Below are 27,266 nucleotides of genomic sequence, written 5' to 3'. Positions count from 1 at the left end.
GTATAAAAATGCCTCTGATTTCTGAGTATTAATTTTATATCCTGCCACTTTGCTGAATTCATTTATCAGGTGTAGTAGTTTTTTGACTGCAACTTTAGGGTTTTCTATATATAATATCATATCATCTGCAAATAATGATAGTTTTACTTCTTCTTTTCCAATTTGGATGCCTTTTATTTCTTTTTCTTGTCTGATTGCTGTGGCTAGGACTTCCAGAACTATGCTGAATAAGAGTGGTGAAAGGAGGCACCCCTGCCTTGTTCCTGATCTTAAGGGTATTGCTTTTAATTTTTGCCCATTGAGTATGATGTTGGCTGTGGGTTTGTCATAGATGGCCTTTATCATGTTGAGGTATGTTCCCTGTATTCCCACTTTGCTGAGAGTTTTGATCATGAATGGGTGCTGGATTTTATCAAATGCTTTTTCTGCATCTACTGAAATTATCGTGTGGTTTTTCTCCTTCCTTTTGTTTATGTGATGAAAGGCATCCGGTTTACTGGCTCTCCGTAGAGAATTCATTTCACATAGCAGGCTTGATTTGACAGCTCTCCACAAAATATATTCCAATACTTTGCTTTTCAAATAAGATGTACAACTTCAAAATTAATTGAATATCAGAAATATTAGTATAAATGAGGGCCTGAGAAAATATGCAGTAAAGAAAAGACTAAGACAAAAGCACACATAAAATGTATACTTTTGAGGCTCTCACAGTAATGAAGAACTATGATATGAAATAATTATTTTAGCAACTTAAATTACACAGAGAACGTATCTCTTAAAGCTTATTTTAATTAGCCTTTCCTATCAAATGTACTTTTCCTCTATCATAACATGCTACTGAATACATCTAATTTCCCTTTAAAAATACTCAATGGTCTAACAGCAAATAACTATAACTTATAAACTTCAAGTATAATAAGTCATGTAATTTTTTACTCATCCTATTATTATTTATAAAATTACATTGTAAAGAATTTACTAAAAATAATCCATACAAACCTATCTGATAAAGAAGGGACCATTACAAATTCTAGAACTTTTTCAAAATAGCTTGGCACTTTTTGTTGCTCATATTTTTGTATTTTAGTTTTTATCTTGCTATTGCCTCCAACAGCAAATGCCAAAACTTACATAACATGGTGAGGTTTCTGCCTCTCTTTCTGGCTGCTATATTTAAAATAGGCTTCAACTAGAAGTAGTTGAAGGCAGGTGTTAGCAATGAGATACCCCAGATTCTAGTCATATGCTACTTTCTGGTTATGCTGATGGTCCTGGTTCAGGGTTGACCAGATAGCTATGACAGTCAGAGCTTGGATAATGCACAATCAATTTATTTTTAATTTTATGTAGTTGGTAATAAGAACATGTGTACATAATAAACATTGAAGGATGCATGAAGTAGAGTAGTTAGTAGCAAAAGAAAACCAAAAAGTAGTAACAAATAAAATACTCAGAACTTCATTTTCCCATGAAACTCTATTGCTTCTTCTCAAGGCTTATCCTCAGGTGGTGTTAAGGGAAGTTTCTCCATAATATTTTCTCAAAGTTTTCCAGAGAACTACCCTTTCCCACCTTCCATGAAATTTTCACCATCACAGCAGTTTTTTGGAGGTCAGGTAAGAAAGATGATGCTGTTGTACACATGAGAAGAGAAGGAGTCTATTCTATTAATAAAATGTTATTAATTAATTTATCAGATTAGCCAATTAATACTGTAGAAGGATTGACCTCTGGAAATGGGACAATACTAGATGATGAAGACAAATGTCTACTTTAGTTTTATAGCTTTAAGTTATTAAAGCTGAAAGAAACAAAGATGTCCATAGCAACATTTAAAATGCTAGCATCAGATGTACTATTTGATGCATAAAGGAGTTCATGGTAGGTTTACAGACTGCTCATAAAAATTAGGGGATATTTTCAAAATGAATATGAAGCTATAAAATATCCCCTAATTTGTGTGAGCCATGTACTTGGTCTAATAGTCTCACCACACTCAGAAGCAAAGGTATTATGAGCAAAGGAGCTCCCCATGCAATTTCCTATAGAAACTCATTAAAAGTTGCAAAAGACCATAATTACCGCCTGAAAAAATCTCACCATATTCTCAACTGGCTCTGAAGGTAAAAGCCAAGGATTTAATCTACATCCCACTGTCTATAGGGGATTCTTGATCAGTTATAATTATTAAAACAAAGTTTTGTAAACATATAAAAGTTTTTCTAATTATTTAACTTGACTGTAATTTGCTTTTTAAATACTTATTTTTTCCAGAAAATATTAATGGAATCATTTCAGAATAGAGCTAAAGAAGTTTCATAAATAAATTCATTTCATATGGGGAAGAAAGAGTTACCATAATTTTTACTTATTAAATAAATGCTTCAGAACTATATTCAGTTTCATTTTTAATAGGTTTTTAAAAACTTTTTATAAATTTACTGATTCATAAGTTATATTTGTATTCTAAATATTTACAAACAAAAACCTCCTTGTAAGGCAAGTCCCAGAACTAATCCATGATTCATTACCTAAACTTTAATTGGCACAACTCTTGAAATTCTGGGACCATATGGAAAATAATGAGTCCTAATAGGTCTAAGGTGAAAAGATGGTAGGGGAGTAAGGAAGCCAGAAAATCATCAATTTAGAATGCTTAGCAACTGTAACACCATTTCCCCAGAGATCTGGAAAAATGTGTTCTCAGTGTTTTACTGCTTTTGCTGCTATAAACGAGACTGCATATTATTTCTGATTCTATGAGACAATTAAAATGAAAAGACAAAAACTGGTTTCTATAATTAAAAATGAAATTGGCTGACTGTTAATAAAAAAAAAGGGAGCAATTTAGAGTTATAACAACCTGAGGCAACTGTTGACTGACAATGCAATCTGCTGCATTTTTATAAATAGCAGTTGATTCCCCTCTTTCATTTCAACTAGTTTTAGTGCTGATTGGAGGAAATGGAACAACTGAGTTTTAAAACTACTTCACTTATCAAGCAATGTACCTCTTCGCTGCTGTCACTGCCATAAAAATCATCCTCCAATTGAGTCACACCAGTATACTCTTTCAGATCCAAAATAAATGGGCACCCCTCTGGGGACACATTCTGAGTCTTTCCATGAGGTGCTGATCGTGGTCTTGATGAAAAAGTGAAAATGTCCTTTGGAACAGTCTGGGTTTCCTCTGCCTGTTGGTCATGTTCACTCTCCCTGATGTCTTCCAGACACAGGTGAGGAGTGTGACAACAGTTATCATCCAGAAGCAGGGACTGTCTGCTGGACTTCAAATCAGGAATGCGATCATCAGTTTCGGGAAATACCCATTCATCTGACATTTAGAAAAAGGAACAAAAATTAGGGTAGTATTCCATAAGTGTTACTTTAGGCAAGTAATTAGGTTAAAATTTCTTGTTGTTGAAACAGATTTATTAAATAATGCAAAAGCATTAAAAAGGATGGTGATTTATCCACCATTTTATAATCTGCCAAATATTTAACCCACAGATGAGTGCGGATAGCTACAGTCAACTCACATGCACATTCTCACCATCTGAGTTGAAACACTGGCCAAGAAATTTATGTCTGAAATAATTATTACCTGCCTTGCAGCAAGTTCTTTTTAGCACAGCTTCATTAATTTGACATTCCAATGGGGAGAAACCTTCCAAATTTAAAATGGTTGAGTACTAATATTTTCTTTCAACTGAAGGAGGAAAGAGTATTTAACAAGCTTCTTGAAACAAAGTATCTAGGCAGTGTCTAGATTATAAATCACAGGGGAGAGGAAATCACTGGAAAGTTGACAGCCTTTTCTCTTCTTCTACCAATTGAAACAGGAAAATTAATAGACTAAACTGAGTAGACTTTTTACATAATAGTAAATCCACAGAAATATTTGTTAGTGTGACTAGAGAAATTTGGTGGTGAATAAGACCTTTATGTTTCATTTAGGAGAGAATAGTTTGATATAAATTTTATTTTTTTGTACAGCATTATTTGTTTTCTTTAAAAATACTATATAATGACTCTGGCTGGTGGCTCAGTAGATAGAGCATAGGCCTGGCATTCGGTCATCTGGGATTAATTCCTGGTAAAAGGCACAAAGGAGAAGTGACCATCTGCTTCTCTCCCGATCCTGCTCCCCCTTCTCTTTCTCTACCCCTCCCACAGCATGATCTCAGACACTGAGGATAGTTGGATTGGAGCACATCTGCCTCAGGTGCTAAAAATAGCTCAGTACTCAAGCATTCGTCCTAGATAGGGTTGCCATGTGGATCCCAGTCAGGACACATGAGGGACTCTACCTCTTTATCTTCCCTCCTCTCACTTAAAAAAAAAAAATACTATATACTATCCCTGAGATACATTTGTATCAAAACTTAAAAAAATTATAATCTGTTACTCACATTAGGATAGATTTTATAACTATGATCCAGGCATATCAAAAAACATAAATCTATATAATAAATATTGACTAAAAGCATGCTTACATTCCTTAGGATGACAGCAGAAAAGAGTTGAGCATTTGCTCTTAGTCTATTTTTCTTGAAACGTAGTTTTTTGCTGCATTATGTTAATGATGAAACTCTTACTAGAATCTGTGTTCTACAGAACTGAGGAGCCACTGAGCCATTTCACCCACAGGTGTTGTAAAGTACCAAAAGCTGCAGAATTAATATTAATATTTTGGGAGGCTTGAGAAACATTTTGTTGATTTGGGTTAAGATGTGCAGAGAAATTGTGAGATTAGTCTCTGTACTGTGTGATTGGCATAGTGAGGATGGCCCTTGGCATTGTACTGTAAATGCAAAGGGAAGGAAAACAAGAATTCCCAGACATTCCACCACACCTGTGAGGAAAGGGGTGAATGGCTAGCCAGGTGCAGGAAGAAAAAAGCCAAAATAAACCTTTTCTTATAGCAGTGAGCCATTTGCAGGCATTTGTCCCCACGGAAACTACCTCTCCTATGTAAATGCATGTTGTTAATACCTCTGACTCTGGACAGAGAGATGGCACTCTAGAAAATATAGGAAGGCCTTTTAATATGTAAAGAGACATCTTTCTACCATTGTGTTGACTTGTAAATTTTGTTTTCTCCAAAATGATGTATGGCTTGCAAATTGAACATGGTCCTATCATGTTAAAGGACATATGACTATAACCAATAGTGGTAAAGGGCTCCTAATTACAATTTTTGCTTCTGTACTTCCCACTTACAAAACTATTAATATAAAAACTAGGTAGAACAAAGGGCCAGCGAGCTCTCCCTCAGATTTCTGTTGGAGCTGCCACCACTTGGCCAAGCTAGACAATAAAGCTTTGATGTGTAAACGACGGACTTTGTTCCTGTCTTTCATGTTTTGGGTCTCTCCGAATTTGGCTTAACAGAATCACAATGTGTACATGGTTATTTTACCCCCACTCTTGAATCCTACTATATCTATCATTACAACAAAAGTATCCAAGAGGTATCTAAGATTTGCTAACTTGAAACTTTAAAGCTAGAAGCAACAAAGACCTTTAATAAAAATAACATTGATTGTACAAATGAAATTGTATTTATCACAATTGTATTCATCTTTTTCTTAATCAAAGACTATTGTTATGCAACAGAACTTGCCTAAAAAAAGGGCAATAAATGTACATTTCTTAGAGAAAATCTATTAGGGACATGGTTTTCATATCTTCAGGGACAGAGTCGAGGTAAGTGGCCAAAGGCAGGTCGAATCTCCTTCATTTGACCACCTTCAGGGGGATATGGAGGGACTTGAGTCAGCATAGCTGCAGGCAGGTGAAATGAATTGATTCACTGGGCTGTCCTATGGTGTTAAGCACATAACAGGTGCTTTGTAAACAAAGTAAGTGCTTTAATAGGGTTGAAAAAAGATTATGAAAACCAATGTGCTGTGTTATGTTCATGAATATGTAAAAAATAGTGGAGGAAAAGATACTGAAATCCTCATTATGCAATTAAACAACTTGTATGACCTATTGCCAAACATATTATTAACTGTCAAAAAGTCAAAGTAAAAGGAGTGTTTTTATGTCAAACTGTAATTATCTCACTACCACATGCTTTTTTGGAATTTGTAGTTTTACCTCAAATATTTCCATATCAATTATAATGAATAATTTGGTGTGTTTTCTTAGGAAAATATGTAAATTACTGTGTAATCACAATACTGCAGCAAATAAGATACAGTAAATGCAAAAATGATCACCTAAACATCTAATTAGTTTTTCTACACAGTCAGATGTACGCTAAAGACACTAATTATGCCTAACATTTTAATGAAGTTTTCAACATTGCATAAATACGACTGACAAACTACAAACAATTATAATTAATTTTCCCTTTTCCCTTGCTCAAAAACAATTTGAAAAAACCCCACAAAACCCCCCCAAAAAACCAAACAGACCAATGTACCTTTATAAAAGCTAGGCAAGCTATGTGGATGGGCTCAACGCTCTACAATCCAACTATCTCCACTACAAAGAGGACTGAAGAAATGCAACAACAGATATTCTTTGGTGAGGGGGTGACAATGTCATGTGAAACCATCAAAGTTTTAAACTTTCATTTTGAACAGGACAATCAGTGCATTAAAACTTGAAAATAAAAATACTCTTTCATTTCACTAAAGTTTGAAATAAAATTGAGGTTAAAAGGAGATTTACAAAACATGATAGATTTTAGCAAATGACTGCACCACAGCTTTTCAAAATTTTGAAATATTTAACACATTTATATCTTATTAATTATTAACAATTATGACATAATAAAGTTGCAAACCTGCTTGATCAGAAGACTCTAGTGCTGTAGTGCTGAGGTTCAATGTCACAGCTGTTTCTTGGGAAACAGTGGTGAGGGTAGCTGTTTTATCTTCCTTCCTGTTGTTTCCTGAAAGAACTGCCTTTGTTAGAATAAGTATTTTCCATTATATTACTTTTTGGATATTTATAAAAATTAAATTTTGAAGAATGGTATTAATTTGGTATACTTTTCTATATGACTATTGTAAAGCAAGTTAGAGGTGACACTGTAGATTATATGCAAATATTATTTTCCAGTAGAATGTTTTAAGATAGACTCAGATGCATTTTTATAGAGATTCATCATATAATTCCTGGATATTTGCATGGGGATGTTTTAGATTTAAGTTTTATAATATGTGATAAAAGGAATTCTAAAACCCATATAATTTTTAAAGGGTCTTATTTTTCTTTCCTATTTTGGTTCCACATGAAATGGAAGGTTTTTTCAAAATTATAATTCTTACTAAACTCCACTCTTTTAAACCAAGCTCTCACCTTCAGCACTTTAAGAAAATGGGCAAGGCATTACTGCTGAATTGATTTTTCTATCTACTATTTTATAAAAATAACATAAAACTCAGCAAGCTGAATTAAAGCTTACTGAAGAACCCCACATTTTTGAGAAATTATGTTAACAGATATGCACATGATACATTCTGGGCTTGATTTAGGATACACTAATGCATGTGTATACAAATCTATATATATGTGCCTCAAATCCATTATTTAAAGGAATAACAATAATAGCCACTTATACATATTTGTCTAATGCTTTCCTGGTTGCAAAAAGTGGAATTTTAACCTACATTCTAACAGATGGCAAGGAGGTCAAAGGGAGAGACAGCAAATACAAAAACGATCTGAAAAGGGCTCAATGGAAAAAGAAGGGACATAAATGAAACATGAAAAATTATGGGTTAAGTTCAGTTTTAGTAAAGTGTACAGGCAGAAACTCCCTCTATCAAATATGGGCTGTTCTTAAAAAACAAGAATATAAACTGATTCAGCTTTTGAGAGTAGAAGTAGAAAGTCCTTTATTTCTGCGGCATTGTCCATCTAACACAGCAAATCTCTGTTTGAGCTCCAGAGCAATTCTTTTGCAGAAAACTTGATTTCCATAACCCCTGAAGAACAGACATTTATATTTTAAATGAATTGGTTCATAATCCTTTGAAATTTACAACCTGCAGAGAGAGATTCCATTGCTCTGAATAATACACAGATATAAGATAGTATCAAGATAATGCCATAACGCTGGGTGTCTCTATCCTTCCTCTGCTGGTGCTTTTCAACCGTAATCTTCTCCAGTTATTATTCTTATCCGCTGATGGTTCTTGAGGGGGATGTGGCTGCATAATATGCAGATTGTCTGGTTTTTGTATCAAAGGATTTTTGTATCAAAGGACAAAAAGCCAGAACAGAAAGTACTATATGGCAATAACTCAGTAAATATAATTATAGCTATAATAAGAATGTTCATGTATCATTTTGATGTTATGTAAAGCTGTATCAAAAACTCATTCCTTCACAGAAAATAGGTGTTTAGTCCTATTCTAATATTAGAGCTGTATTGGGCTTTCAAAATCACTAATCCATTTTATTCATGTAATACTGTATAACCTTATGGAGAGCTACAAGTAATTTATCAATGTTAATCATGCAACATGCTACATTAAAAATGTAAAAAATGAATGACAGCCAATACAGAAAAAATCATTGCTTCCTATAATAGAGGAAGCACAGTTAAGTATGATACAATGAGAACTTAGAGGGTAGTTTCCAAAAGAACTCTGGAAGACTGATATCAAACCTAAAGAATTTTTAAGTGTAATTTAATTCTGTAATAATAATAATATTCAAGGCATCATTTAATATTTACTGAATCCTTAATTTCTTGGCACAATATGATGTGCTTATTTCTCATTGAAACTTCACAATGACCCTTAGAAGTAGCTCTTATTTATCACTACTATTAGCACCAATAGTAACTACATCCCCATTTTACAGATGAACAACTGAGGCTTACAGGGTTTTTGATAAAGATCTCACAGACAGTGGTAGTTCTATAGACAGTGGTAGGGCCGGGACTGAGTATCTGTTATTCATTTCCTTACTCAGTTTTATATCCCATGGGAGGTATAGTTTACAATAGTGCTCACTGACTTCTAAATCAAATCAAATAAACCCAAATGCCTCCATTTTAGCTCTCACAAAAGTCAGACAGGTAAGAGTGGAAAAATTGACAGGAAGTGGGTTCTGGTCTCAATTCTTTCCAATGTTTACAGACTGCAAATCACTTTATTAACCTTGAACTCTCAATCTATAAAATAAGACAAAGTCTTTTCTTCACCAACAGGGTTGTTTCAGTATCAATTAGAGAAGATAAAGAACACTTTACAAATAAAAATATTAATTAAAAGATAAAATTAAGTTAAAAAACTTAAAATGCACACAAAGTTCCTAAAATACAGTGACAGAGGATTTATATTATTTCTTTACCAGTCATCATAAAGTAAAAACACAGGGTATTACAGGAATTTGAAATAATGAAATAAGTAGAATGATAGATTCTAGATTATATATATATTTATGTATACATATATATTTATATACATTTATGTATGTATATATACACTGCTCACAAAAATTAGGGGATCAGGGAATGTGCAGATACTCCAGTATTTTCAGCCTTTTGTATATAATACATTTTCACCAATGAAATGAGTTGGTTTTGCATCTCATTTGCATAATTGAGTAACTTTCCTTGTTTGCTTTTCTGATGTTCTTAATAAAAAAAATCAAATGCTTCTTTTTATTGCTTCATATTCATTTTGAAATACCCCCTAATTTTTGTGAGCAGTATATATTATATATATTTAATATTTATGATACTTTTCATTTTTAAGTGGTAATTGTCTGGATATAAGATCTAGTCATGAATATAATTCAGACTTATCTTAACAAGGAAATTTCTCACTATTTTCACTAGCTATTAGCTCTATGCATGATTTAGTCTTACCATGAATAGGTACAGTCTGCTTAATTTGGTGAATATTTTCTTTATCTCCTTGCTCCTCAGACTTAGATATCAGCAAGGCTGACATTCTTGTATTGTTAACACATTTCTTGACTGTGGACAGCTGGCCCAATTGGTTATTTTTGGACCCAACGGATCTTGCAGTCTATAAGAAAAAGAAATTAATCTGCATATTTTAAAATACAGGGCCTGCCTTTATTTCCTGTAGAATGTACACAGAAGAAATAATATTTAGATAAATAAAGAGTAAGGAAAAAATACTTGAGGAAACAAGACAGTTAAAAAGTTGACAGTGAGAAAATTATGATAGAAAATTAGAAAGGAGGAAATAATAAGGTGAGATAAAATAGAAGACAAGTCTCCTAGACACATAAATTAAAATGTGCTTATTTGCTATACTCCTTCTTTAGTAGGTAGGAGTTGAGTTGAAAATCACTACATATGTCAGAAATTAAGATGAAGTTAAAAATAAAAATATAACATTTGAGAATCTGTAGGGTGACTGGTGATGATCGAACTTCTAGAATAAGACCACAAAATATGGTCACATATGTTTACCTTTAAATTGTGTGAACATGTTTGATGAAAAGATTACTTAAAAATGTTGGATTGACATAACAAAAAAGAAATAGTTTTGAGGTTTTTAAAGTCTAGAATTTCTGTTCAAAATTTATTTAAGCCTCCTGCTTTTGGCAAGTAGTCTCTCTATCTCCCATCCCCCCACAATCACATTGGAAAAATCCCTCCCCTTCCCATGCCACTCACATGTAGATAAGTCTTCAAACCTTACTCCTACCTTACTGGATATCCTCATGTTATTTCTTCTGCCAGAGAGTGGAGGTGGTCCAAGAACTTTGGATCCAAAGGCAAAATGACAAACATCTTGATTTTTACTGTTCCGCATACTACCTGTCCCTCTGTTATTGAACTGATCTGTTTTGTTAAAAGAAGGCAACAACAGTTCATTAGTCAGTGCAATGGCAAAATCATGCTGCAATATTTCTGAAAGTACAGTCCAGGTTTCATCATCCTGGGCACTTTGTGAAAATGTAGGTACTGGGGCCCAATATCAGATCTATCATATCTGTAGAATTTGAACCTTGGGTGCAGGGGGGGTGGGTGGGCATAAATCTATGATTTTAAGAAGTTCTACTATCATTTAATAAGCTCACTCTCATTTGAGAACTAATACCACAAATTTTTCCTCAAAAAAAAAAAGAGAAAAACTACTAAAAATACATCTTTAAGGGAATAGTTTAAAAAAACTATTCAGATCAATGGAATAAACGTTTGCTCAATAGCAGTTGATCTGTTCCACGTGTCCATGCCTCTGTTTCTATATATATTTTTTTCAGTTGAGTGGGTTCATTAGATTCCACATACATATAAGTGAGATCATATGGTATTTGTCTCTGACTGGCTTACTTCATTTAGTATAATGCTCTCCAGGTCCATGCATGATGTCACAAAAGGTAAGATTTCCTTCTTTTGTGTAAACAGCCAGAGGAAAAGGGGAAGTGGGCAAAGTGGGGGGCAGTGGGGATATAAAGAGACTTTGCTTGGAGTGATGGGTGCATGATGCTATGTGCAGATGACGTTTTATTGAGTTGTATACTTGAAACCTGTGTGGTTCTCTGAACAAATGCGACCCCAATAAATTCAATAAAAAATTTTGCTTGAGTACTCTCTCAGGAATTTCATAGAGGTTGACCATGACACAAAATAGATAAGACATATTGCTTGCCCTCAGGGAGCCTGAAGAGAAGTGATAGTACAAGTAAATGTAGTAACATAAGGCACACCAGGGGGAAAAAGCATAAGTGACCTCTTAAATGGACCTTGAACGAATGGTGAGATTTCAGTAAAAGATGTAGGGTGCCCTGGGTAGAAGTAAGCGCCTGAATAAAGGCATGAAAGAGCAAAACGGTAGGGTATACTTAGAGAATAATGAAATTGTAGTACTCCAGCCCACTGGGAACTACCTGTGTCATGTGGAAAAAACTTACTCAAGACACAAACTTAAGTCAAGAGGAAGAGGGGGAGGCCTACCAAGGGAGGCAAAGAAGACCTCCTGAATTTCCTTCTCCCTCAGCTTTTATTAATCAGAAGCAGAGCAGAGGTAACAGGATTACAAGGGAGGGAGACCGGGTGATAAGGGGAAAGAATGACTAATGGCTGTTTGCTGACATGGAGAAAGGGCTAATTTGGGTCAGTACATTCTTTTTCTTTTGCTAATTAACAAGCATAAAGGAAAGGACCATCTAGAAGAACCTCTAGGTTAATTTTCTAAAGCATGCATTCCTTTGTATCTACACAAAGGTCATTCGCTCACACAGTTTCTTGGTGTTTGCATCCAAGAAACATTCACTCAGGGCTTTTAACTAATGTTCCCCAATCCAAGTTATAGAGGGTTCAAAGTTAGATAGGTGATTCCTTATAGAAATTACACATTTAGTTGGAAGAATAGACTAGGGTCACACTGCAAAGAACTGTAAAATGCTGAGTCTATTCTAAACTTGGTAGGAAACAGGGAATCACTGAATATTTGGGGGAGAAAGAGAGTAAACAAGTTGCCTCCAGAATAAGGCAGTGTGCCCAATGAAACCCTGCTGCCTTTTCTTTGGGCGCACAAATAAACTACATTTCTGAGCCTTCCCTGCAGTTACATGGGCCATGTAACTGAGTTCTGGTTAATGGGACCTGAGAAGTGGCATGTGAGAAGTGTAAACACTTCCTGGTCCCTAAAACCTTCTGCATAATCCCCTGTGCTCTCTCTTCTCTCACTTCTTGACAAGGTGCAAAAGATTCAGTGAAAGACTTTAAAGCCCCAGAGGAGCCACTAGATCAGGGGTCCCCAAACTACAGCCCGTGGGCCGCATGCGGCCCCCTGAGGCCATTTATCTGGCCCTCACCGCACTTCCGGAAGGGGCACCTCTTTCATTGGTGGTCAATGAGAGGAGCATAGTTCCCATTGAAATATTGGTCAGTTTGTTTATTTAAATTTACTTGGTCATTAATTTAAATATTGTATTTGTTCCCATTTTGTTTTTTTTTACTTTATTTTTAATAATTTTATTTTTTTAATGGGGCGACATGAACAAATAGGATACATATATTCAAAGATCAACAAGTCCAGGCTATCTTGTCCTTCAACCATGCTGCATATCCATCACCCAAAGTCAGACCATCCTCCGTCATCTTCCATCTAGCCTTCTCTGTGCCCCTCCCCTCCCCCCTCCCTCTCCCTTCCCCCTCCCCCCGTAACCACCACACTCCTATCAACGTCTCTTAGTTTCACTTTCATGTCCTACCTACATATAGAATAATGCAGTTCCTGTTCTTTTCTGATTTACTTATTTCACTTCGTATAATGTTATCAAGATCCCACCATTTTGCTATAAATGATCCGATGTCATCATTTCTTATGGCTGAGTAGTATTCCATAGTGTATATGTGCCACATCTTCTTTATTCAGTCATCTATTGACGGGCTTTTTGGTTGTTTCCATGTCTTGGCCACTGTGAACAATGCTGCAATGAACATGGGGCTGCATGTGTCTTTACGTATCAATGTTTCTGAGTTTTGGGGGTATATACCCAGTAGAGGGATTGCTGGGTCATAAGGTAGTTCGATTTTCAGTTTTTTGAGGAACTACCATACTTTCTTCCATAATGGTTGTACTACTTTACATTCCCACCAACAGTGGATGAGGGTTCCTTTTTCTCCACAGCCTCTCCAACATTTGCTATTACCTGTCTTGTTAATAATAGTTAATCTAACAGGTGTGAGGTGGTATCTCATTGCAGTTTTGATTTGCATTTCTCTAATAACTAATGAAGATGAGCATCTTTTCATATATCTGTTGGCCATTTGTACTTCCTCCTGGGAGAAGTGTATGTTCATGTCCTCTTCCCATTTTTTTATTGGATTGTTTGTTTGTTGTTGAGTTTTATGAGTTCTTTGTATATTTTAGATATTAGGCCCTTATCTGAGCTGTTGTTTGAAAATATCATTTCCCATTTAGTTGGCTTTCTGTTTATTTTGTTATCAGTTTCTCTTGCTGAGCAAAAACTTCTTAGTCTGATGTAGTCCCATTCATTAATTTTTGCCTTCACTTCTCTTGCCATTGGAGTCAAATTCATAAAATGCTCTTTAAAACCCAGGTCCATGACTTGAGTACCTATGTCTTCTTTTATGTACTTGTTTCAGGTCTTATGTTTAGATCTTTGATCCATTTTGAGTTAATTTTTGTACAGGGGACAAACTGTAGTCCAGTTTCATTCTTTTGCATGTGGCTTTCCAGTTTTCCCAGCACCATTTATTGAAGAGGCTTTCTTTTCTCCATTGTGTGTTGTTGGCCCCTTTATCAAAAATTACTTGACAATATGTATGTGGTTTTTTTTCTGGACTTTCTATTCTGTTCCATTGGTCTGAGTGTCTACTTTTCTGCCAATACCATGCTGTTTTGATTGTCGTGGCCCTATAATATAGTTTGAAGTCATGTATTGTAATGCCCCCAGCTTCATTCTTTTTCTTTAGGATTGCTTTGGCTATTCGGGGTTTTTTATAGTTCCATATAAATCTGATGATTTTTTGCTCTATTTCTTTAAAAAATGTCATTGGAATTTTGATGGGAATTGCATTAAATTTGTATATTGCTTTGGGTAATATGGCCATCTTGATTATATTTATTCTTCCTAACCAAGAACAAGGAATATTCTTCCATCTTATTATATCTTTTTCGATTTCTCTTAACAATGGTTTATAGTTTTCATTATATAAATCCTTTACATTCTTTGTTATGTTTATTCCTAGGTATTTTATTTTTTTTGTTGCAATCGTGAAGGGGATTATTCTTTTGAGTTCCTTCTCAGTTGTTTCATTGTTGGCATATAGAAAGGCTATTGACTTCTGTATGTTAATTTTGTATCCTGCGACCTTACTGTATTGGTTTATTGTTTCTAGTAGTCTTTTTGTGGATTCTTTGGGGTTTTTGATGTATAGGATCATATCATCTACAAAAAGTGATACCTTTACTTCTTCTTTTCTGATATGGATGCCTTTTATTTCTTTGTCTTGTCTGATTGCTCTGGCTAGAACCTCTAGTACCACATTAAATAAAGGTGGAGAGAGTGGACAACCCTGTCTTGTTCCTGATTTAAGGGGGAAAGCCTTCAGTTTAGTGCCATTTAATATGATGTGAGCTGATGGTTTATCATATATGGCCTTTATCATGTTGAGATATTTTCCTTCTATACCCATTTTGTTGAGAGTCTTAAACATAAAATTGTGTTATATTTTATTGAAAGCCTTTTCTGCGTCTATTGATAAGATCATGTGGTTTTTGTTCTTTGTTTTGTTGATATGGTGTATTACGTTAACCGTTTTACTTATGTTGAACCATCCTTGAGATTCTGGGATGAATCCCACTTGATCATGATGTATTATTTTTTTTAATATGTTGTTGTATTCGATTTGCTAGTATTTTGTTTAGTATTTTAGCATCTGTATTCATTAGAGATATTGGTCTGTAGTTTTCTTTTTTTGTGCCATCCTTGCCTGGTTTTGGTATGAGGGTTATGTTGGCCTCATAAAATGTGTTTGGAAGTATTGCTTCTTCTTCAATTTTTTGGAAGACTTTGAGTAGAATAGGAACCAAGTCTTCTTTGAATGTTTGATAAAATTCGCTGGTATAGCCGTCTGGTCCTGGACTTTTATTTTTGGGGAGGTTTTTAATGGGTTTTTTCTATTTCTTCTCTAGTAATAGGTCTGTTTAGGCTTTCTGCTTCTTCTTGACTCAGTCTAGGAAGGTTGTATTGTTCTAGGAATTTATCCATTTCTTCTAGGTTGTTGAATTTAGTGGCATAAAGTTTTTCATAGTATTCTACAATAATTCTTTGTATATCTCCGGTGTCCGTGGTGATTTCTCTTCTTTCATTTTGGATTTTGTTTATATGAGTTCTTTCTCTTTTTTCCTTGGTAAGTCTTGCCAAGGGTTTGTCAATTTTGTTGATCTTTTCAAAGAACCAGCTCTTTGTTCTATTAATTTTTTCTATAGTTTTACTGTTCTCTATTTCATTTATTTCTGCTCTGATTTTTATTATCTCCTTTCTTCAGCTTGTTTTGGGTTTTCTTTGTTCTTCTTTTTCTAGTTCCTTAAGGTGTGAAGTTAAGTGGTTCACTTGGGCTCTCTCTTGTTTGTTCATATATGCCTGAAGTGATATGAACTTCCCTCTTATCACTGCTTTTGCTGCATCCCATAGATTCTGATATGTCGTATTGTCATTTTCATTAGTCTGTATATATCTTTTGATCTCTGCACTTATTTCTTCTTTGACCCATTCATTTTTTAAAAGTATGTTGTTTAGTTTCCACATTTTTGTGGGATTTTTTTCCTCTTTTTTGCAGTTGAATTCTAGTTTCAAGGCTTTATGATCAGAAAATATGCTTGGTACAACTTCAATTTTTCTGAATTTGCTGATGTTGTTTTTGTGGCCCAACATATGGTCAATTCTTGAGAATGATCCATGTACACTGGAGAAAAAAGTATACTCAGTCACTTTGGGATGAAATGTCCTGTAGATGTCTATCATATCCAGGTGCTCTAGTGTTTTGTTTAAGGCCACTATATCTTTGTTGATTCTCTGTTTGGATGACCGATCTAGAGCCGTCAGCGGTGTATTGAGGTCTCCAAGTATGATTGTATTTTTGTCAGTTTTTGTTTTAAGGTCAACAAGTAGCTGTCTTATATATTTTGGTGCTCCTTGGTTTGGTGCATATATATTAAGAATTGTTATGTCTTCTTGATTCAGTGTCCCCTTAACCATTATAAAATGGCCATTTTTGTCTCTGAGTACTTTTATTGTCTTGTAGTCAGCATTATCAGATATGAGTATTGCTACGCCTGCTTTTTTTTGGATGTTATTTGCTTGGAGTATTGTTTTCCAGCCTTTCACTTTGAATTTGTTTTTATCCTTGTTACTTAGATGAGTTTTCTGTAGTCAGCATATAGTTGGATTTTCTTTTTTAATCCATTCTGCTACTCTGTGCCTTTTTATTGGTGAGTTTAATCCATTTACATTTAGTGTAATTATTGACACTTGTGAGTTCCCTATTGCCATTTTATATCTTGCTTTCTGTTAGTTTTGTGTCTTGTTTGATCCTTCTCTTTTGTTTCTTATCTTTTGTTTTTATTTGGTTGTATTCCATATATCTTTCCTCTGTTGCTATCTTTTTTATCTCATGTGCTTCTGTGGTGGTTTTTTCAATGATGGTTACCTTTAAGTAATGAAAAGGGTTCCTACCCTGTTCATTGTAGTGCACTATTTTGTGAGTACTTCTGCACTCCATCGTCCTTTGCTACTGTTAATCTCCATCCTCTCTCCCCCTTTCTTTTTGTTGTTGTCACAGTTGGAGCTTTTACTTGTGGCTTTGTTTTTTTTGTTCTTTGTATCTGATTGGAGAACCCCTTTAATAATTCCTGGAGTGGGGGTTTTCTGATGATAAATTCCCTCATCTCTTCTGTATCTGTGAACGTTTTTATTTCTCCTTCATATTTGAAGGATAGCTTTGATGGGTATAGTATTCGTGGCTGAAAGTTCCTCTCTTTCAGGACTTTAAATAATGGGGTCCACTCTCTTCTAGCTTGTAGAGTTTCTACTGAGAAATCTGATGATAATCTAATGGGCCTTCCTTTATATGTTGTATTCTTCTTTTCCCTGGCTGCCCTGAGAATTTTTTTTTTTGCCATTGGTTTGTGCCAATTTCATTATGATATGCCTTAGAGTAGGTTTGTTGGGGTTAATAAAACTCAGAGTTATGTCTGCTTCATGAATTTGAGGCTTTAGTTCTTTCCACAAGCTTGGGAAGTTCTCATCTATTATTTGTTTGAGTATGTTCTCCATTCCATTTTCTCTCTCTTCTCCCTCTGATATACCTATTATTCTTATGTTATTCTTTCTGATGGAGTTAGATAATTCTTGTAGGGCCATCTCATTTTTTTTTAAATTTTTGAGTCTCTTTCTTCTTCTCTCTGTTTTGCCTCAAGTTGCTTGTCTTCTATTTCACTAATCCTCTCTTCTATCTGGCCCGTTCTATTAGCTAAGCTTGTTACTTCATTTTTCAGCTTGTGAATTGAGTTTTTCATCCCTGTTTGATTTGTTTTTATAGTTTCAATTTCCTTGGACATATATTCTTTGTGTTCATTGAGTTGTTTTCTGAGCTCCCTAAATTGCCTTTCTTTGTTTTCTTGTATATCTCTGAGTATTTTTAGATTTCTATCTTGAATTCTCTGTCATTTAGCTCCAAAGTTTCCAATATATTAAATTTTTTCTCCATAGATTTTTCCTCATCTAGCTGTGTTACCTCTCTTTCTTTTGTATCCATGATATTTGATTTTCTCTTCCTTAATGGCATCTGAGGGTGGTTTTTTTGATAGTATTAATGAGATTTAATAAAGAATAAAAAGTTAAAAAAGTAAAAAATTGAAAAAAGTTGTGTTTTTTAAAATTAATAATGAAATAAAGAAAAATAAAATAAAATTAAAATTAAAAAAAGGAAATTATTCCCCCCCTCCTATTTTCCTCTCCTCTCCTCTCCCCTCTTTCTTGAGAAAATCTTGTGGTGAACTGTGAATTATATTGTATTTAATAGAAGAAACAATGCCTGTAATGGAGGGCCTGAATTGGGGAAAAGTAATAAAGGGCAAGAAAAAAAAAATAAAGTAAAAAATAAAAGAAAGGGTGGGGTATGAACCCACAAAAAGCAAATAATGAAAAAATTTGCATCAAGAATAAAATGATTTGCGTTTAGGTGTTGGTTCACTAAGAGTTATGAGGAGAGGAATAAAAGGGAAACAGGAAAATGGGGGGAGAAATTAAAAATATATTATTGTATTTAGTGGAACAAGAGCTTGATAAAATGGAGAGTCAGGGATGGGAGCACTGCTAGTGAGTTAAAAAGGTGAAGTAAAACCCCCCCCAAAATGCCACAAACATAAGTTTGAGTCCCAGATAAGATAATTTGTTCATTATTGAGGTTTGAATGAGAGGAGACATAAAGGAGAAAGGAAGAAACTATTATAGAGGGAGAAAAGAAAGAGAGAGAGAGAAAAATAAGAGGGAACCACTAAAAGAAGAAAAAAGAAAAAAGAGGAGAGAGATAGAGAGAGAGTTAAGGGTTTTGGAGTGCAACCCACATAGAGAGAAAGGAAGAGGAAGAAAAGATAATGGGAGATGTAACACTTATGGGTAGTGTAGTTCAAGGAGAGGAGAGAGTAAGACCGGCAGAGAGTTAAACGACCAAATTGGAGGAGGAAAAGAAAAAAAAATCAAGAATGAAGATAAGAGAAACAAACAAACAAATATAATAAAATGGAATAGGTTATAAAGTCTGTGGATTATTCTTGATTTTGAGAGGTTATGTTCTTGCTTTTTCTTTTCTCTCCCTCTTCCTGGTCGGTGACTCTGTACCTTGGGTTCTGCCCTTTTGGCATGCTCAGGTAGAGGTTTTCAGTTGATAAGTCTTTATGGCGATGTCATGTATTGTGCTTCAGTCTCGTTGGCAGTCGAGGCTCATTAGCATTTATAGGCTTTGACAGTGAGAGAGTCCGTGTTCCTGGAGCCTCTCTCCTAGTCTTTCCTTCCTTAATTAGTAGCCTGATAATCCAGCTATGGGGTTGCTGCTGCCTCTGCCTGGATAGTAAGAGGTTCAAAGAGCTGGCCACTCCCCACTCTATTCCCACTCAGCGCAGGGCTCTGGGTAAGGCTCAGTCAGTCAGAGCTGCTAGCATAATCAGGCGGGGCTTCCACCCACTCAAAGACCTCTGGCTCTGCCACTCTGTCCGGTAACACGGGCGGGCACCCACTCCCGGGGTGCTTGGAGTAAACTCTCGCTCACTATCTGCGCATGCAGACCAGGATGTCAGGCTGGAAGTCTCACCCTCTGAGTGAAATCCCCGCCCGCAATGAAAAGTTCCAGCGTTGGAATTGGCTCTCGCTCCGTCCCCGTGTGAAGCTTTTTCAAGGCACTGGGGTGGCCTAAAATTCCACTTTCTGCCCACACAAAGGCCCCTGACTCTGCCCCTCTGTGGGATAACACGTGCTCCCACTCCTGAGGTGCTGGGAGGAGTCTCTTGCCCACTCTCCGTGCGCACAGACTAGGATGTCAGGCCAGAAGTCTCGCCCTCTGAGTGAAACCCCCCGCCCGCACTGAAAAGTTCCAGCGTTGGAATTGGCTCTCGCTCCCTTCCCATGCGCGGCTCCCTCAGGGCACTGGGGCGGCCTGAGATTCCACTTTTTGACCCACACAAAGGCCCCTGACTCTGCCCCTCTGCGGGATAACACGGGCAGGCACTGCTGAGGCACTCGGAGGAATCTCTTGCTCACTATCTGCACGTGCAGACCAGGATATCAGACCAGTGGCCTCACCCTCTGAGTGAAACCCCTGCCCACACGGAAAAGTTCCAGTGTTGGAATTAGTTCTCGCTCCTTCCCCGTGTGTGGCTCTCCCAGGGCACTGGGGTGACCCGGAGGCTCTCGGCCCCCACAAAGGCCTCTGACTCTGCCTCTCTGTGGGGTAACATGGGCGCACCCTCCCGGGGCTTTGGAAGGAATCTCTCGCCCACTATCTGTGCGCGCCGACCAGGAGATCGGGTAAAATGGCTGCCCTGCTTGTCTTTCTTTGTCTGGGTTTGGCGCGAGTGTTAGCTGTATTGCCCGGGTTGTCACAGGAACAGTTTTTCCTCGGTTTGGATCTCTATGCCACAGCCTGATTCGGCTGTTTGTGCCGTGGCCTGGATCTATTCACCCCCTTTGCCTGCCTTAGTTTCTATATTCTCAGTTTCCAGTGAAAGCCGCCCTGTTTAGGTGAGGAAGGTGGAGCATTTCTTACTCCCTATTTCCTTTGGGGTTTGGTTATATATTTAGCCAATTTTTCGCTCGATCATAACTTTGGGTGTATTGCGAAACATCTGGAGGCTCCAAGGATAGGTTTTTCTGTTTCTGGTTGAAGATCTTGTTGAGTTTTGGGGGAGATTTATCGGTATCGCTTCCTACCCTGCCATTACTCTGACGTCATCTCCTTTTTTTTACTTTAAAATAAGATATGTGCAGTGTGCATAGGGATTTGCTCATAGTTTTTTTTATAATGTGGCCCTCCAACAGTCTGAGGGACAGTGAACTGGCCCCCTGTGTGAAAAGTTTGGGGACCCCTGCACTAGATGAAAGGTGCCTGGGTCTCTGAATGACCCTACAAAAGGCTGCCTAAGGAACTCTTGATTAGACCAGAACTATGGGCTTCTTTGTGACTGTAGTTAGCCTCCTCTAACCAATCAAGTAGGTAAGATGATAGCTCTTAACTCAAAACACTGCCTACAACCTAGAAAACCTTCTGCTGTGCTCTACTTGCAAGATAGGACCAACTTAGATATTATGATGTTGGCCCTGAGTGCGTCCACATTTGTTTTATAGTCCTGGACATTTAGCAATACTGACCACGTTTTGTCTGACTCATTCCCCTAAAAACAGTCCTAGAGTTAGCTGGTTGGTTTCATTACTCTGATGTAGAGCTGCAATTCTACATGTGGTGGAATTAAAAACCACTTTTCCATGCAATAGCATGAGAAAAGACATAAAAGTTTGTGAAAACATACCATACTTAGGAGAGCTTCAGATATTTAGATCTAAGTGGAAGTAATATGCATGGGTGTATGGGTGCATCTGGGGTCTGTTTCTGTTTGGAATAAAGATGAAGAGATGGGCAAGGGCTAGATGGCTGCATTGATCTGATTTTTTTTTGTTTGTTTTTTGCTAGACAGATCTGAGGTGGATGACTAAGTGCTGAGTAGATACACTTTCTCCAGCTTTCTTCAAGTTCCTAATGCCCTATTAGATAGAAGACAGATTCCATTGGTCTAAGTGGCAGAATTAGAACTAATAAGTAGAATTTAGGCAGTGAATTCTCTGTTCCTTTGAGGATATTCAAGCATATGTCTGGCATATTCAGATAACAGATAACTCCCGAATTTTTATCCCTGGGCTAGTGCTCCTTTCTGAGCTCCACTCCTTGTATCCAGTGGCCTTCTTGATCAGGGCTTCTCTGGAGTCTCAGAGATACCTCAAACTGCAAACCTGGTCTAATGAATGGTGCCAAAACCCATCCAGTTTAAAAAGCCAGAATCTAAGTGTCATTCTTATTCTTGACACCTTCCTCCATCCTCTCTATACCCAGCCCACATCTCCTTCTCTCTACCGACTCCACCAGTAATGCAATCCAAGTGACCAGCATTCCTCTCCTGGGTGATTTTAAAGCCTCGGAAATGATCTACTACATGGACTCTGGCTCCCTGTCCCAGGCCTTCTCCAAAATGCAGCCAGAGTGGTCTTATTCAAACAGAAATCTCACCACTTTCCTCACTTAAAACTTCTCAATGGCTTCCCTGCTGCTCTTAGGATTAAGAAAAAAGTCCTTAAAACCCCCTGAAAAAGTCTGCATGTTCTGTCTTCAGTTCATACCTTCTACCCCTCATTTTCTGCTCTCTCAGCAGGCTGGCCCCCTCAGTTCTTTCTGCCTTCCAGAGCTTTTGCACATGCTGGGCCCCGTGGCTAGAAGATACTTTTCCTGTTGGTCGTTATGTTTCATTTCACATATCACTTCCTCAGACAGTTCTTCCTGGACCCTTTTTACTGGGGCTAATTCCCCCAGTATAGGGACTTTCATAACCTTTCCCTCACACAATTTGTCAGAATTGCACTTTTACATGTGTTTGTGGTTTTCTCTGAGAACATATGCTTCAGCAGATGTAAACTGAGTGGCCTGCTTTGTCACCCCTGTATTTCTAGCACCTTGCCTGTGCCTGACACAGAGTAAGTACATAATAAATCCTTGCTGAGCAAAATGAATGAATCATTCAATATAACGAGTCAGAAGAGAACTAGATTAAATTGTTGGTGGTTGACATGGGTGCTTGTATGGAGTCACAGAAAAAGCATTTTACAGGTCCCCCATCCGGAGATGAGGTTTTTGCAGTAAAATTTATTTGAGGTGGGAACAGAAGGAGCCCATAGGTCTTCAGTGTCTTATTCCCACCTGTCCTACCAAGGAAAAAGTCCAGTCTAGTCTTCATCAGGCCCAGGGAAAAGATTATAGTCCAGAGATCCGGTGCCAGGGTTCGATCCATTTAGTACTTGTCTGGCTAGTGTACTCTTTGTTCCTGGCTGTGCCCTGGTTGGCACTATGACCAGGTTTGGAGTCCACAGAGTTGCTGGCAACTGGCCAGCCTGTGTGGCTTTTAGGACTGCATGGCTGCTTGGAAAGACTCATGAAAAACAGGGGCAGGGAATGGGGGCAGTTTGTGTTTCCAGACAGGGAGAAAGGCTGGATCTTTATTCAGCCTTTGTTTATATTTTGGGTTGAAATGGACTAGCTTTCCTTAAGCAACCAATCAGTTTCTTTAAAATTTCATGGGCTTACGTTGGTTCCCCCCACTAACCAATCAGATCCTTCTTCTAGGCTAGACTGCAAGGCCTCTATGGCTGCCCTTCTGGCTTCCACAGCCAAGAATTTCCCCCTTGTTCCCTCCAGCACCTGACCTCAATGCCTTGAAGAGACCCCTCCCAGCCAGTTTGAGATTGAGTCCACATGGTCTCCTGGAATGTGCAAATGAGCCTCTGAATACTATAGCATCCTGGCGAATTAAGCTAAATGGAATGCTTCTTACTTAGGTGGGCTTTCCAAGTTTTATAAAATATAATGTCCCAACTTCCTCTGCTGTTTTTCCCTATTAATATCTAGCTACCTGCTTATGTTAACAAGATGACTAAATATTTCTAGCTATAATTAGAATTCCATTTCAAGAAAAATTCAGCTGAAGGCTTTATGTATAAATCGAGAAGACTGAACAGAAATGGAAAACTGCCAGGATACGGGAGATGAGAGGGAGGGTCCAGCATGACTAAGACGTTGATATTCACATAAATGGTGTGGCTCTCACAGCAGCAGTGCTTTGACTGGTTCCACAGTCAGATGTCTATTCAGGTTACAGGTGAAATTTTGTAGTGTTAACAAAAAGACTTCACTATGTGTGAATCTGTATTTTTTTCAGTCATTTGTAAATATCTACTTAGAGTCAACAAACAGTCTCTCAGGATCAATAATAGAAAGAAATTACACATAAATTCCAGGCCAACTAGAAAACTCTATTACAGACTCATCACTTGTACCGTCTGTGACCAGTAGAACAAATCAGGACTATTGAATTTGTTTTCAAATGTGGATTTCCCAGGAACAAATAGCCACCTACAGTACTGCAGGGCTCTATGGGACATGGCACAGGCCTCGGTGGGAGTTTTCAGCACCAGAATAAGAGCCTTTTTATTTTCTTTCCATGAGTGTATGGGTATATCTTTCTGTTCAAACATCTTTTTCCTTGATACTTTTTTTCATATTCTTAATCTATATGCAGGTTTCCCCCAATTAATTTGTTTCTCTGAGTAGAAAGACCATTTATTTGCTACTGTATATATCCCCATCTGCTGACCCAGCATAGCACATGGTAGATAATGAATAAATCTCACCAAAAATTGTGAACAGTATCCAAGATTAAAAAGAGGATTTGGGGGAAAAGGGAGTATTGAAAAATATCATACTGAAAAGGCACAAACTTCAAGTATAAAATAAGTTAGTCATGGGATATAATGTACATGTAATATACATGATGACTATAGTTAATACTGTATTGCTATTTCAAAGTTGCTAAGAGTAGATCTCAAAAGTCCGCATCACAAGAAAAAAATTTTTATAACTGTTAAATAGACTTACTGTGGTGATCATTTCACAATACGTACAAATATTAAATCATTATGCTGTATACCTGAAACTAATATATAATGTTCATGTAAATTATATCCCAATAAAAAAAATACTGACATAGTTCCAGCTGTAATTCCAACAAAATAAACCTATCAGTTAGTTCATAGTTATTAAAAAAAATTAAAATTCCTAAGTATCTTGAATTCCAGAGTGATTTCCTGCATAGCGGTAGATATCCAGTGAATATTAAAAATAGATATAAACCTATTATGATATAATCCCCTAAATTACAGAAAATTGTTATTTTGTTACAGTAATATTATGTAATAGTAATTAAATATGTAAAAATATAGAAGAATATTGGAAGATATATAGAAATAAGTTGGGATATAATTTTAAAAGCTATTAAGGCAAGTGAATATGGCTATGCCATTTGGATAGGAACAAGTGTGTACAGATACGATAGGCAGAGTCTGCATTTTGTGCAGGGCCCAGTTAGTGTGTGTGTGAAGTTATGTATAGATAAAAAGTGGCTTGATATGATAACTCTGTAGATTAAAATAAACAAGAAGCTTCCCTTTGAACACTTTAAAAGTGTCTTGATGTGACATTTCTGTAGATTAACCTAAAAAGGGCTCCTTGCTAGGAACTCCCAAAAAGGTGGTCTGATGTGATAATCCTGTAGATTGACACCTGTTAGAAGGCTTGGGCCAGAAAAGGTACTAAAGCTAAGGGGTCCTCTGCTGTGAAAGTTGCCCAGACTCCAATGTTGTACGTGGACTGTCTCCACGCTGCTCTGACCAGGGACAGCCGAAAGGAGCACACCGACGGGGCCCCCTTAAGCTGTACCCAGGCACGCCAAAAGGATTTGTGAGTAATAAACTGCCTGTGTGATTCTTGCAACTAACTTGTGTGTCGGTCATGTCTTTCCTAGAGTGGCAATTGGTCTCGGTACCAATAAGTAGAATCCTCATAACAGCCTCAAGAGTAGTCTCGAAGAGGCTGCCAGCCCTGCTGTTAAGCAGGAGTGTCCCACTGCACAGGGAAATCAGGGAAATCAAATTGGGGACACCTGATCATGTAGAGCTTGGACTCTATTGGGACAACTACATTTTAATAAGAGCATCTACTACAGGATTTCTTTTAAGAGTAATATAACGGGGAGATGACGTCAGAGTAATGGCGGGGTAGGAAGTGATACCGATAAATCTCCCCCAAAACTCAACAAGATCTTCAACCAGAAACAGAAAAACGTATACTTGGAGCTTCCAGATGCTTCGTAATACACCCAAAGGTATGATTGAGTGAAAAATTGGCTAAATATATAACCAAACCCCGAAGGAAATAGGGAGTAAGAAATGCTCCGCCTTCCTCACTAACCTAAACAGGGCGGCTTTCTCTGGTAACTGTGAATATAGAAACTGAGGCGGGCAAAGGGGGTGAATAGATCCAGGCCACCGCGGCACAAACGGCCGAACCAGGCTGTGGCATACAGATCCAAGCCGAGGAAAATCTGATCCTGTGGCAACCCGGGCAATACAAGCTAACACTCGTGCCAAACCCAAACAAAGAAAGACAAGCGGAGCGGCCATTTTACCCGGTCTCCTGGTCGGTGCGCAGTTAGTGGGCGAGAATTTCTTCCTAGGCCCCGAGAGTGGGTGCTCGTGTTGCCCCACGGAGAGGCAGGGTCAGAGGCCTTTCTGTGGGCCGAGGACAGAGTCTCTGGGCAGCCCCAGTGCCCTGGGAAAGCCACGCACGGGAGGGAGTGAGAACTAATTCCAACGGTGGAGATTTTCCGTGCTGGTGAGGGTTTCACTCAGAGGGAACCGCGGCCGGCCTCATATCCTGGTTTGCGCGTGCAGATAAGGAGTGAGTGATTCCTCCGAGTGCCTCGGCAGTGCGCGCCCGTGTTATCGCAGAGAGGGGCAGAGTCAGGGGCCTTTGTGTGGGCCAAAGCGGAATCTCGAGCCGCCCCAGCGCCTTGCAAAAGCCGCGCACGGGGACGGAGCGAGACTCAATTCCAATGCTGCAACTTTTCCCTGCGGTTGGGGGTTTCACTCAGAGCGTGAGACTGCTGGCTGGATATCCTGGTCGCAGACAGTGAGTGAGAGTTTCCTCCAAGCGCCCCCCAGAAGTGGGCGCCCGCTTGTGTTACCGGACAGAGTGGCAGAGCCAGTGGTCTTTGAGTGAGCGGAAAGCCCGCCTGATTATGCTAGCAGCTCTGACTGACTGAGCCTTACCCAGAGCCCTGTGCTGAGTGGAAATAGAGTGGGGAGTTGCCAGCAATTTGAGCCTCTTACTATCCAGGCAGAGGCAGCAGCAACCCCATAGCTGGATTATCAGGCTACTAATTGAGGAAGGAAAGACTAGGAGAAAGGCTCCAGGAACACGGACTCTCTCACTGTCGGAGCCTATAAATGCTAATGAGCCTCGACTCCCACGAGACTAAAGCAAAATACATGACATTGCCATAGAGACTTATCAACTGCAAGCCTCTACCTGAGCATGCCAAAGGGGCAGAACCCGGGGTACAGAGTCACCGACCAGGAAGAGGGAGAGAAAAGAAAAAGCAAGAACATAACCTCTCAAAATCAAG

General features: G+C 37.8%; 1 protein-coding gene across 11 annotated transcripts in view; it reads right to left on the bottom strand.

Moving 5' to 3' along the window:
* The window catches only part of CFAP20DC (CFAP20 domain containing), a 361,344-nt gene that overhangs the window by 138,009 nt on the left and 196,069 nt on the right, over nucleotides 1-27,266 (bottom strand). For 10 of the 11 annotated variants that reach the window (XM_066245008.1, XM_066245006.1, XM_066245013.1 and 7 more), the window contains 4 exons: nucleotides 10,659-10,795; nucleotides 9,845-10,007; nucleotides 6,803-6,910; nucleotides 3,015-3,337 (listed from right to left, as the gene is read on the bottom strand). In XM_066245008.1, coding sequence (XP_066101105.1) covers nucleotides 3,015-3,337; nucleotides 6,803-6,910; nucleotides 9,845-10,007; nucleotides 10,659-10,795 — 731 coding nt within the window. The remainder of the gene's footprint in view (nucleotides 1-3,014; nucleotides 3,338-6,802; nucleotides 6,911-9,844; nucleotides 10,008-10,658; nucleotides 10,796-27,266) is intronic. The other variant, XM_066245011.1, reaches the window with a different exon arrangement.

The sequence above is a fragment of the Saccopteryx bilineata genome, chromosome 10, assembly GCF_036850765.1.
Source record: "Saccopteryx bilineata isolate mSacBil1 chromosome 10, mSacBil1_pri_phased_curated, whole genome shotgun sequence".
In the NCBI taxonomy this organism is placed as follows: domain Eukaryota; kingdom Metazoa; phylum Chordata; class Mammalia; order Chiroptera; family Emballonuridae; genus Saccopteryx; species Saccopteryx bilineata.
Note: the sequence above shows the minus strand (reverse complement) of the source record. Positions and strands in the feature narration are given on the sequence as shown.